The sequence below is a fragment of the Cibotium barometz genome, chromosome 38 (assembly GCF_041138505.1).
Source record: "Cibotium barometz isolate CiBa-2024 chromosome 38, ASM4113850v1, whole genome shotgun sequence".
Lineage (NCBI taxonomy): Eukaryota > Viridiplantae > Streptophyta > Polypodiopsida > Cyatheales > Cibotiaceae > Cibotium > Cibotium barometz.
In genome coordinates, this window is record NC_141083.1 from 22,239,092 (window position 1) to 22,252,650 (window position 13,559).

Here is a 13,559-nt window from a genome sequence, read left to right on the forward strand (position 1 = left end):
TCACAGCGCTCAAACATTGGAAGCCTCTTCTTTATGGACAGGCTTTCACAGTGAAAACAGACCACCAAGCACTTAAGTGACTTCAGACTATGCCAAGTGCCCAGTGGAGTGATCGACACGCCAGGTGGAGTCAAATCTTCCAACAGTTTGGAGGTATGATTGAATACATCCCTGGTAAGCATAACCCAGTAGCAAATGCTCTCAGTCAAAAGTCCAGCATCCAGGCAGTCCAAGAAGCTACCATTCTCGAAATCACGGGGAAGGACTTAGATAGTATGAAAGACCAATATGTCGACTCCCCTGAGTTTGGTACTCAGTATAGTTTGACCCTCACTTCTGAGCCTGGCCACTATTCAGTACAGAACGGTTGGTTGTTCTACAAGAACCGTCTCTGTGTTACTCGGGAAAAGCGTTCCGCTCTTCTCCACGATGCCCATGACTCCTTAGTTGGAGGACATAGGGGTATCAACAGTACCCTCGAGAAATTAGAACGGTCCTTTTATTGGCCAAAGATGAGGCGTGATGTCTATGCACATGTACAAGCCTGTAAGATTTGTCAAAAAGTCAAGGTTCCCCATACAAAGAAGGCAGGTTTACTTCAACCTTTGCCTATCCCCGACGGACCTTTCATCGACATATCTATGGACTTTGTAGGGCCTCTACCAGCATCCACTGGATCCCGTAACACTCAGTGTTTTACCATTGTGGATCGCTTTAGTAAATTCTGCATGCTCATCCCATGCAAGCATACGGCCACAGCCGAGGACGTAGCCCGTCTGTTTCTCAAGCATTGGTATCCAATTTGTGGTTTGCCTAGCACCATAACATCAGATAGAGATTCCAAGTTTACCTCGCATTTCTGGAGGCCATTATTTGAAAACTTCGGAACTAAGTTGCAGTTGTCTAGTGCATTCCATCCTCAAACAGATGGCCAGACAGAAATTTAAAACCAGTTGGCCTTTGATGTCCTCAAGTCATACTGTCATGACCAGCAGTCCAAATGGGAGCACTATCTTCCATTGGTCCAAGCTATCTTAAACGACACTCATTCATCCAATGTCGGACAGACTCCATATGAAGCAGCCTTTGGTCGCCGTTTTTCTTCTCTTTCGACAAGAATGGTGTCTCCATCTTTAGAGGCTAATAAAACCACGGAAGCATTTTCCGAGATCATTGAGTCAGTCAAGGACCGCTTGACCAAAGCTCAGGAAGCATATAGCAGACAGGCAAATAAGTCTAGACGAGATGTCCACTTCAAGGAAGGGGATTGGGTCTATTTGCGTATCATGAAGCAGAGATTGAAACAAGTGGACAACCATTGTCCCAAGCTTTCATTCCGTAGTTTTGGCCCTTTTCCAATAGTTAAGAAGTTAAGTGATGTCTCCATGAAGTTAAAGTTGCCTGCCAGTTGGACAATGCATGATGTTTTCCATGTTTCTTGGCTAAAACCATATATTGGTCCAGAAGTGTTTGATGTTTCAGATGAACAGCAGCCAGACGTGGTAGACGAGGCAGAAGTTACTGAGCCTGAGCAGATCCTTCTTCATCGATGGAAGCATGGTTCCGGTCGACGGATTCGTCAGTTCTATACGAAATTCCGAGATCGAGGTACCCACGAAGCCGTATGGCTCGACGAGGAGTTCTTCCAGGAGTACCCCTAGTTATTGTGGCAGACTACTTGGAAGCCATGAACCTGCCGCCAAGCTAATCAGGAGGGAATGTCACATGCACTCTGCACTCAGTGCAGAGTGCATGGTGACAAGATGGCTCATCATCAGAAGTGCAACAGTCGTACAGTTTTAGAACCCAATAGGATGATAATTGTCGTACGCCGTGACCCCATTGTACATCCTCAGTCCAAGATAAGTCAGGCACGAGCTACGTAGGTCATTCCTCACCCTTAGCGGGTCAGTCAGTCAGTCAAGTCCCTTAACCCACTTGGAGAGAATCATTCATGCATGTAGAGTCAGTAGAAGCCTTAGGGTTTGCATCAGAAAGCACTCTGCATCCTGCATAATATGCATTCATATGCTTGTGCATCATTTAGAACATCCCAGAAGCCTTAGGGAATTTCCTAGGATTTATCTGGTATTTTTCCCATATTTAATAGTATTTATTTAGCATTATTTGCATTATTGGGCATTTATAAATATAAACTTTATTAAATGACCAACCTCCAGTTAGTATAAATAGGCTTGCATAGCGCTTAGTTATTCATTCAGTCTTCATTGTGCTAAGAGCTCTCCTCCTCAGCCCCAGGAGCATCCTTGCCTTCAGCCCTAGACTAATCCAGCCCTTGGAGCTCATAAGCTTGCTTCTCCAGCCCTTGAGAACCCCTTGCTTCAGTCAGCCCTAGGCGCCTGCATTCAGCATCACTTCAGTCCCTAATTCAGACTACAGCCCCACCTCAGATCAACGCCAGAATTCAGCAGCAGTCCCTCAACGTTTCTGTCCAGCAGCCTCATAACACCGGCGTTTTCAGTCCAGCAGCTTCCCTACAGGTCTGCATTTCTGTCCACAGCAGTTTCCAGCCCTGAATCAACAGTTTGCATCAGTTTCCAGCCCTGAATCAACAGTTTGCATCAGTATCCAGCCTTCTGTGCATCATCCATACATGCAGCAATCATCTGGTGAAGGTAACATAGCATTCATAAGCATTTACAGCATTCTAACATAGCATAGAACAGTCCACCTTCTTCTTCTCTCAGCCTCAGGTGTGCAGCCCTTCCTCATGCCCTTGGGAAGAGTGCATAGGCTTGAGATCAAGTCATCGAGGTGTTTCTACAGCAGTGTACAGATCAGCCACTCTCCGATCCTCCGAGATGTTGCGTTTGGCTTATCTACAGTCCACAATCATTCTCTCTAAAGAAATAAAGCAAATACTATCTCGTTATCGGGATAGGGGGCCCTTCAGTGGGTAATTCAGGACCCAATCTGGTGTACAGTTCTCATATATCTCTCTCTCATCTCTTTAAAGTTTGAAGTATTGAAATGGATTGCTAAACTCACGAAACTCAGGATACAGAAGACGGTGTGAGCATTTGTGTGACAGGATCTTCCAATACAAAGACTTCCGCTACATATCACATATTCTTATAAAAGCAAGCCGCTCGGCAACAAGACAAGCACCTGGTACAAGGGTGTGGGTAGTTGCACAAGGGCAAGGCATCGTTGCCGAGCGACTGGTACAAGGGTGTGGGTAGTTGCACAAGGGCCAGGCAGCGCACGGGTGGCAAGTGTGCAAAGGGAGTAGGTCGCACAACTGGTCAACCCAAGCAAAGCCAGAAAAGGGGACAGTGTGGGCAGGGCACCACAGGGGTGGGCAGCATGCAGATGGTACTGGCAGCGGGTGATGAATGCCGCAATCACCAACTGTGTGAAGTGGGAGGGGAGACATGAGAGAGGTTACACCACAGCTGCAGGGGGGGAGGGGGGTGTTAGAAGTCATCTCCTATCTTAACTGAGACACCAGGGCCTCTGTTGTGGGTACGCCCACCCTTGTAGGTGTTGTTCTCATTTTTCCTCACTCCCCGTATTTTTCCCCATATTTTTTCCATTTTTTCTGTGGCGTGGGGGTCAGTCCTGTGGTGGCAAGTGGACCTCTGATGCTGGCCGACTGCATCTGTTTATGCTGGAGGTGGCCGACTGTCTTGGCCAGGTCGTGGATCTTTTTCAGATGCTGGCCGACTTGGGATATCTGGCCGACTGGTGATTTTTGTTGGTCGTGGGATATATGGTCCAGTCGGCTGCCTTTGGAGCTGGCCGACTGCCACTTGGGGGCCATATAAAATGGCCCCACAACCCCTTGCCATTCGTATCTTGTATCTTCCGAAATCTTGTGTATATAGAGTAGAGAAATCTTGTGTATATAGAGCAGAGTTACACGCCTATCTCTCTCCTTCTCTTGTGCTGTCTATTTTCTGCACTCTACTTGCTCTTGTGGTCTCAGATTTGGTTATCATCTCCGCCGCGTATTTTGACATGGTATCAGAGCCCTAGGCTCTTGATAGATCTTGGGAGTTGTGTGAGCAAGAGGGAGACTGTTGTGTCGCTGATTGGTGGATTGTTCGGGAAGAGAAGAAGCAAGAGAACGGCGGACTGAATTGCTAGACAGCCACTTGCAGGTGTAAGTTTTTTTTTTCCCACCCACCCACCATTTTCGGTTACATCCCTGCAATGGTAGATTTGTTAGAGATGGCTGAGAAGCATGTGAAGATCCCAACACTCCCCACGTTCCCGGTGGACCGTGAGTTGGACGGGAACAATTATGGCATATGGAAGGTTATGATGGAATCTGTTCTGAAGTCTTACGACCTTGCTGATTTCATCGTTGTTGGGGTTCCACGCCTGGAAGTAGAGGAAGGGGAGTTACCGTCAACCAGAAAGGACTGGGAGACACAGGCACAGTTGTGGGATCGTGTCAACGCCAGGGTCCATTCATTTATCTTCCTCAACTGCACACCGTAGGTAATCAATCATGTAAAGCATATGACGCTGGCCAGAGGTATATGGCAGCATTTGGCTTCTCTTTACAATAGGGTATCACCCATGAAGAGGATTTTCCTGGAAGTACAGATACGGGTTATGAGCCCTGCAAAGTCGTCGACGATGCGGGAGCATATTAACAAGCTTAGGCTCTTCAGCAGGAAGTTCTCCAAGCTGGGAAGGAGATATCGTCAGAGGACATGGCCATAACGTTGCTGTTGCATTTGCCCTCACAGTACTCAGCATTTTACTCGTCTTTGATTACCAGTGGCAGGCTCAGCACCATCACGTGGGAGGAGCTTGTGCGCATGGTCTTGGACCAAGAGGAACGATTCACGAACCCTCCTCAGGGTGGAGGTTCGGAGGCCTTAATTGGCCAACGATCGAAAGGCCGTAACACGAGCAAAGAGAAGGCTTCATCGGAGAAGTCTTCTCAGAAGTAGTCTGACGCTGACCGTGAGAAATTAAAGACAGAGAGAACCTGTAATGATTGTGGCGAGAAAGGCCACTATTGGAGGCAGCGGAAGACCGAGAAGGGTGAAGATTCCTCAGCAGCAATCATGAAGACTCCGGCTTTTGTGCACTTAGAGGTGATGGACACCGATGTTTCATTTTCTTCAGGCAGGGAGGAGGTTGGAGGACTCTCCGCAACGGATACTCAGGAGTGGATTCTAGACAGTGGTGCTTCCAGGCACATGACTCCTTCCCGTTCAGCTTTACAGGATCTCTGCAGGTATTCTAGTCACATTCTTATTAGGGATACATCCACTATCCCAGTTCACAGTGAGGGCAGGTTGGAGATAGTTCCCGATGGCAGAGGGGGGAAGCATTCCTCCCAAGTGTTGTATGTTCCATCCCTTGGTTTTCATATGTTGTCAGTGCATGAGGTTTGCAAGACTGGCGTACGGGTGGAGTTTGATGAGCATTTTGTTGCTCTCCGGGACAAGGCAACAGGCCAGGTAGTTTGGGAAGGCGGAGTGGAGAATGGAGTTTACAAACTTTCAGCACTCTCTCTCCCAGGTCCTCAGTTTTGTGATGAGTGGCAGTCTGGTAATGGCCACTCAAGTGTGGATACGCTGCAGGTGCAGGCTTTCCGGGACCAAATGGTGGATAGCTTGCCAGTTGATGGCAGCAGTTGGCAGGAACTTTCCAATACTGATGTTGGTGGTTCTTGTGTTCGTCAGTCAAAGGAAACTGAACAGGTAACTTATGCTCTGATGTCTCGTAGTATTCGGGACAAAGAATCTCATGTAGATGAGGATGTTCTTTCCACGGGGACCTCTCAGAAAGCCAAGCAGGTGGCAGTTGATTACTTGCAGAAGGAGGTGGATTCTCCAGGCTTTGTGGTTCCAGATTCAGAGGGGGTGGTTGACAGGTTTCAAAAGGCCTTTCGTGGTCTTCAGCAGGCTTCCAGGACTTGCCTTTCCACCGTAACAGGTGTTGATCCTTGTGAGCAGTGTGATGCCTCTTTGACTCGGAAGCAAAATGGTTCATTGCTTTGGTTGATGGATACCATATTGGACGGGAGCTTCCTGATGAGGCAGTTGAGCTCATGGTTGCAGATCACTCTTTGGGAGGCAGGATTGTGTATCTTGTGGTTTCTGCGGCATGCGAAGGATCATGGACTCTATTACACAAGAGGGGGATTGATGGATGGAGTCCGACTCTACGGTTGGAGTGACTCAAATTGGGGAGGAGATCCAGACACGAGGAGATCTACTTCAGGCCCAGGAGTAGTTTTATGGAGCAGTAAGAGGCAATCATCTTTTGCCTTGTCGTTGACAGAGGCAGAGTACCGGGCTGCTTGTGTTGCTGCTTGTGAGGTGGTAAGATTGCAGAGGTTGCATGGCAGGATTGGGCTTCCACTGGAGGAACCCACGGTCATCCAAAGGCACTTTTGTTCGGAACAGTTCGTTGCTGATGACATCTTGCTAGAGTTCTGTTCGACGGAGGACAATACGGTGGACCTCTTCACAAAGTCGCTATCTCGGGATTTGCTCAGGCGACACCCCAGCTCCCTGTGGTTGGTTTCACAGCCAGGAGCTGAGAGGGGGTGTTAGAAGTCATCTCCTGTCTTTACTGAGACACCAGGGCCTCTGTTGTGGGTGTGCCCGCCCTTGTAAGTGTTGTTCTCATTTTTCCTCACTCCCCATATTTTTCCCATTTTTTCTGTGGCTTTGGGGGGCAGTCCTGTGGTGGCAGGTGGACCTCGGCCGACTGCATCTGTTTATGCAGGGGGTGGCCGACTGTCTTGGACAGATCGTGGACCGTTTTCAGATGCTGGCCAACTTGGGATATATGGCCGACTGATGATTTCTGCTGGTCGTGAGATATATGGTCCAGTCGGCTGCCTTTGGAGCTGGCCGACTGCCACTTGGGGGCCATATAAAATGGCCCCACAGCCCCTTGCCATTCGTATCTTGTATCTTCCGGGATCTTGTGTATATAGAGCAGAGTTACACGCCTATCTCTCTCCTTCTCTTGTGCTGTCTATTTTTTGCACTCTACTTGCTCTTGTGGTCTCAGATTTGGTTATCATCTCCGCTGCGTATTTTGACAGGGCGGGGGGGGGGGGGGGGGAGAGAGAGAGAGAGAGAGAGAGAGAGAGAGAGAGAGAGAGAGAGAGAGAGAGAGAGAGAGAGAGAGAGAGAGAAAGAAAGATATATTAACGTCTACAGGCCAAAGTCGGCCTATGAGACAAAAAATAATACAACTGTGTTCTTCCGGTCATCGGAAGAAAAGAAACAAAAGAAAAAGTGTGCATGTGTCTGGATACAACTGTGAATCATCATGGATCGGTGGACCCCATATACAAACAATATAAGGGGGGTGGGGATGTGGATGGAGTGCTAAGGCAAGATGCATCTCTATATGCTAAAGGGGTAGTACAAGCATGCTATGCAGATCTATGTCTAACTCCATCCAGTGCCATAAGAGGGATATAAGATATCATACATCGCCGATGCTGAGGCTGTGAATGGCATGAACATGTACCCTGAGTCTGAATGAAAGCGAGCTAGCCTCTCCTGTGTCTCCATCTAGTGTCTCATTCGGATAGCTGCTATCTCTCGGTGACGGAGTCGGGGTGCTCTATGTCCAGTCTGTCTAGGTCTCCTCCTGGCTCTCAATTCCTCTGCTCTCTGTGCGGTCACCCCACGTGGTACATCAGCTGGCACTGGCATAGCTCTCTGGAAGAAATCTGTGAGCTGGGACTGTCTCCCACCCCTAGTGGGAGCGGGTGTCTGGAGGAGTCTCTCTCGAGAACTATGAAGCTCTAGTAGTAGTCTGCCAAGCTGTCGTCGCTGGTCCAAGGCCTCCATCAACTGATGTAGTGAAGAGTGCTCCTCAAACAATCCTGCATATCTATCTCTGACCCCCTGGTGGGCTCTACATCTACATACAAAGTGATCCTCAGTCTCCACCTCCTCGCGGCACAATCTGCATATCCGCTCAGCTCTAGGAACCCGTGCCGCTCTCCCAGCCTCTATCTCTAGCTGATGTGATGAGACTCGTAGCTGTCCAATAGCAACGCGAGAGCTGTGTGGCATGTATACATCCATGTACTGCGGTCGATGTATAAACCCATCCCCTGAGATGCTCATAAAGTGGTCTCTGTAGTACAGCATCTTCGGTGGTAGTGGGCTCTCTGGTGCTGTCCATGTCTCCTGTATGTAGTGCTGCCATATGTCCTGTCTCATCACTCTGTTCCTCTCATTGAGAGAGAGGTAACCCCGTGGAGCAGACTGATCATACTGAAAAGGTGGCAACCGCTCAATGTCTATACCATGATGTGAGAACCACTGTAGCATCTGTGCATACCAAGATCCAGTGTGTCCAGCCTCGGCCAGCTGTCTGGATGCCTCAAAAGCTCGGCGGGATAATCTCTCCATGGGCATCTCCCTCATCCTGTATATAAAGGAGATCGTCTGGAACAATGCCTCCACTGCCATAGGTGGTGCAACAAACTCAGCTCGAACAATGTCGTGCGGGACGGATGGTTTGCTGCGTATCATCCTCGAGAGCATCAAGATCTGTGGTCTCTCCAGCTGTACCCATGTGGAGGCTGCAAGCCCTGGTGCCCAAACCGCTGCTGCATACATCAAGGCTGGTGTCACTAATGTATCAAAGAGCCACCCCTTCGTGCGGGGTTCCTGAAAATGTGCCTGATAACACTGACGCTCAAGGCCAGCAAGAGCTGCATACCCCCGGGTCGCTCTGTCTCGGACTGCCTGAGCCATGGAGAAGCGTCCAGCTGAGCTAGTAAATGTGATGCCAAGGTAAACATAAGAGCTCACCACCTCGACCCGCCCTCCTACTAATGTGAGAGTAGTGTGGCTCCTGACTGCGGGTGAAGTGTGGAAGATCATAACCTTGGTTTTCCCAAGGTTCACTGTGAGCCCCTGCTGTGCGCAGAAGTCATCAAGAGCCACAAGGTGTCTTTGAAGCCCAACCTGCGTGTCGGATACCAAGACGATGTCATCAGCATAAAGCATAACATGGACAGTAATACCTGATAGCTCAACCCCAGAGCCTCCTCCCTGTGTGATGTAATCGACCACCTCATCAATATAGAGTCCAAAGAGCGTGGGGGAGAGCGGGCACCCCTGCTTCACACCAATGGTGCTAGCAACTGTGTCGGACAAGCCTCCTGGGCATCGGACTCTCCCAAAGACCTGCTCATATAGCCTGTATATGCCCCACATCATGTCTGAAGGTATGCCTAGTGTCTGTAGTAGTCGCCGAAAGAGGCGCTCTCTGGGCACAGTATCAAATGCCTTGCGGAAATCCACAAAGCAACAATAGAGCCGTTGCCTCCGTGCCTTGGCCTGATCAATCAGGCACCTCAATGTAAAAATGTGGTCGATGGTCGAGAAGGCTCGACGGAAGCCTGCCTGGCCTGCTGCTCTCAATCCCCCAACCTCTGCATGAGTGCTCAGCTCTGCCTCCAAAACTGCCCCGTATAGTTTGGCCAATATATGGCCAATCATGATGGTCCTGTAGTTCCCGGGGTCTAGTACATCTCCCGCTTTATGGATCGGCACAATAGTGTGCATCGTCCACTCAGCCGGAAACCCCTCTGACAGAGCTCTGTTGAAGAGATGAGCAAGAAATGGTGCCAATGTATCAATAGCATAGATGAGATGCTCTCCCTGTAATCCTGTATGATCTGTCGCCCGTCCATGTTGGAGTCGGCATATGGCCCTCCTAACCATAGGTGGGGTGAAGAAGGTGGAGACTGTGGAGCATGGCTCTGTGGGCTGTGGTATAGGGGGCTGTGCAGGCACATCATAAAGTCTCTCTGCATATGTCTGCCAGGTCTGAGGATCGACAATAGGTGTGGGAGGACGGGGCTCTCTGAGTCTCCTCCAAGCAACAGCAGCATCTCTGCTCATGAGCATGTGATATGTGTCCCAGTACTGAGCCTCCTCATAAGCTCGCCGCTTACGGCGGGTGAGAGTATGCATCCTCCTGCCTGCCTGCCTCCGGGTGATCTCCCCGCGAGCCCTCTGCACTCGGAGACTACGGTAAAGGTTTCTGCACTCATCATCATACCATCGGTTCTGGGGCATGCTCCCAAATGTAGGTGGCCGTCCTGTCTGTATGTGGAATGGGAAACTCCTCGCGGCTGCGGAGTGAAGTACATGTGAGAGCTGGGAGGTGAGCATGGCCATGGGTGCCGATGGATCTAAGGCAAATAGCTGATCATGAACATGATAGTCGTACACCTCGGCTAGGTCCTGAGTGAAGTGAAAAATAGTGCGTGGTGGCTGTATGATGGGTGGGTGGGTCTCCAATAAGCTCCTGAAAGTGAGGGATAGGTATGTATGATCCGCCCCAATGGGGCATGGTGGTACGGTGAAGTGAGACACCATATCTGCTGTCTCCCGGGATCCCATCACATATTCCACGGTACTACTGCCGCCTCCCACTAGAAAGCAAGTCAACCCACCTGAATCTGGCCACTGAGTCATCCCATTATAAATAACGACATGGTGTCGGGCCCCAAGCTCCAGCAGATGTTGCCCATATCCAGTGCTGTCAGCTCCTCCATCAGCGGAGATCCGAGTGATCCCTGTATCCTCTGTAGCTAGCGGCTCTAGTCTCAGGGGATCCTCAAAGTCATAGATCTCGCACTGTCTGCTCTGAGTCCGTGCATTGAAGTCCCCCATCAAGAAGACTTCTCCCAGTGTCGAATAGTGTAAGATCTCCTCAGATAAGACAGAGTATGGAGACTCACTAGCCTCTCCTCCACCCGGCTCCTCGGTGGTGGCAAACCGCGACCCCTTCGGAGGAAAGTAGCAAAGGGCGATATAAATCCATCTGGTCGCCGAGAGGCGTAAGCTAATCCACATGTATCTCGCCTCCGAGTCTCGTGCTACGACTCGAACATGCTCATGTAACGCATGCCTGAAAAGCACAGCAATACCTCCTGAAACTCGGGAGGTGGCCTGTCTCATCCCCTGTCGGTGAGCTGACTCCCACTGATAACCCTCAACCCGTGGTAAGCCCCTCCCCGGGCTCTCATGTGTCTCTGTCATCAAGATGATATCCCGGCCCTCCATCACCTCCTCAAGTCTCCCTGGATGTGTCCATAAGACTCCATTACAGTTCCAAATTGCTATGTGTATCTCTTTGTCCTCATGTTGTTTCCTCCGTGTCTCATAGGCCAGATGGCGCTATTCGACCCTCTTCCCATCAATGTAGATGTGACCATCCCTATAATGTGCCTTCTTCCCTTCTTTGCGTGCCGCCTTGATCTTTGGCATGCATAATCTTCTATGCTCCAGTTGCATCCATGTGAGGTCATCATCGAAGTAGATGGGGTCCCCTGGCAAGCACCTCAAGATAGCCCGTCTTCTCATAAAGCTCATCCTACTCTCCTCGTCCGGGAACTGTAGCACTAAGGCCTTGCCTTTGGTGGAGTCCTTTGGGGTTGTCCTCCATACTCTAGTGAATGGGAGCGGCTCATCCTCCTTTAGTCCTAGCTTGGTACATAGGTTCCGCCCGTCAATCTCGGGCGTGGAGGTAGTGCTCTCTGGTATCCCTGTGACTCGGATGTTGAGGCGCCGGATCCGTCGCATCTTCTCTTCATCAAGAGTAGACTACATCATGTGTACATCTTCTTGTACCTCCTTCTTGATGTTCTTCTTCATCACTTGTACATCTTCTTGCACCTCCTTTTTGATGTTCTTCTTCATCACTTCTACCCATCCTTCGCGGGCCGCCTCCATTTTCCCCTCGATTGTGTGGGTGAGGGTTTTGGTGATCTCTTCTTTGATCGCCTCTTCGAGAGGGAGAGAGGGAGAGAGAGAGAGAGAGAGAGAGAGAGAGATCAACGTGTAACAGAATTTCAGAAGCATCTATGAGGCAGTAGTGATCCAATATATTCCATCATGAACATGGCATGTAGCATGAGAAAAAAAATGTAAAACCAAAAAATGATAACTTAGAATAGCCAAAAGGAGAGAGAGAGAGAGAGAGAGAGAGAGAGTTTTGGTACTTGAAAGCACCAGACACCCCTACAAAATCCCTACAATGTAGACATCCCCAAGGAAACCAGCAACTCAAGCCAAAACACCTTACCTTCACACAGAGATAGTCACTAATAGCATCCAAGATGAACTGGATCTCTTCCTCATGTGGCTCAGGAAGCATTGTAATCTTGGTGCTTGAATCAGTGGTCCCTGCCACAGTTCTCCCAAGCCACGGGAGCATGAATACAACTCTTCCATCTTTTGTTTTGGGTACAATCAGGCCCATGCCATCAGGAGAGTAATAGTCTGGAAGAACAACATGCACACCACTGCTTGGAGATATAAGAGGTTTTGCTTCCTTGTCTACAAGTTGTCGAACTTCATCACAAAAAGGGCCAGCTGCATTTACTACCACTTTTGCATGTACATCAAACTCCTTTCCTGCATTCAGGAACTATATTCAGTCTTATTTCAAAACCATTAATTTCAAACAGTTGCAAAACTGGATCAATCCCCCCCCAACAAAAACTTAAAAAAAACAGGTTGAGGCTAGAAGCCTTTCATGCATACATCCAAACCGCAACACTACCAGCATCAGGATAAGCAGTCCGGAAACCCCTGAATGTATCATTTATAGAGAAGCATTTTACTGCTTCCAAGAAGTAAAAAAGGGTGACTATTAGACCCATCCATAACATAATGCACGTGAAAGGTGGTTAGAAACATAGGTATGGCACGAACTGTACATGTATGGATGGAACAAGTAATAAAGTAATTATTGGGAAAAGGTATGTTAGGTGCACTGTGCTTTATTATACCTGCAAATTTACATGTATTATTGTGTGAGGAAATATAATCAACCACATACTGTACATGAAGATCCATGTGTTGAGCAAGAAGCAAGAAGAAGAAGAAGAAAAGAACTTCCTTGATGGTTTGTCCATACATGTACAGAACATTCTATAATGTAGGAAACATATGACCCGGAAAAAAAATAAAAAAAACAAGTACACATTCTGTATGCAACTTTGCACAAGCACCCATAGGTGTGTGTGACTCTCTCTCTCTCTCTCTCTCTCTCTCTCTCTCTCTCTCACACACACACACACACAGATTTTATTAATGTCTACTAAAGACCTGAAGGGTACACACACACACACACACACACACAAAGAAAGAAAGAAAGAAAGAAAGATTTTATTAATGTCTAATAAAGACCTGAAGGGTCTATGAGACCAAAAGATGTTACATAAAATCCATGTGTAGACTAGACATCAAAAAACAAAAATGAAAAAGATAGGGCCAACGTACTACATAGGTCCATGTGTATACAATGTAACGGTAGACATGGAAAGCTAAAATGTCAATGGCAAAGTACAGCACCAAGATGTCCACCTCCCATGGCGGTGCCTCCCTATGGCCTCCAAGGATGTCTTGAATCTAATGAGGATCTAGAGCCAACAATCTCTTAGGGCAAGGATGTCTGGCTCTCTGCAAAGAGGATGCCTGATCCCTAATGACTCCGAGCCAAGACCTCCTAGGATCAATCTCAAGTACCAGCCTGCTAAGTGTGTCCCATAAGCATAGTTGCAATGAAAT

The 13,559-nt window shown here is 48.7% G+C and overlaps 1 protein-coding gene across 1 annotated transcript in view; it reads right to left on the reverse strand.

Annotated features, from left to right (window-relative positions):
* LOC147616484 (glycerol-3-phosphate dehydrogenase SDP6, mitochondrial-like) overlaps nucleotides 1-13,559 on the reverse strand; it is a 55,529-nt gene that overhangs the window by 28,414 nt on the left and 13,556 nt on the right. The window contains exon 3 of the mRNA XM_086777552.1: nucleotides 12,070-12,401. Within this exon, the coding sequence (XP_086633678.1) occupies nucleotides 12,070-12,401 (332 nt within the window). The remainder of the gene's footprint in view (nucleotides 1-12,069; nucleotides 12,402-13,559) is intronic.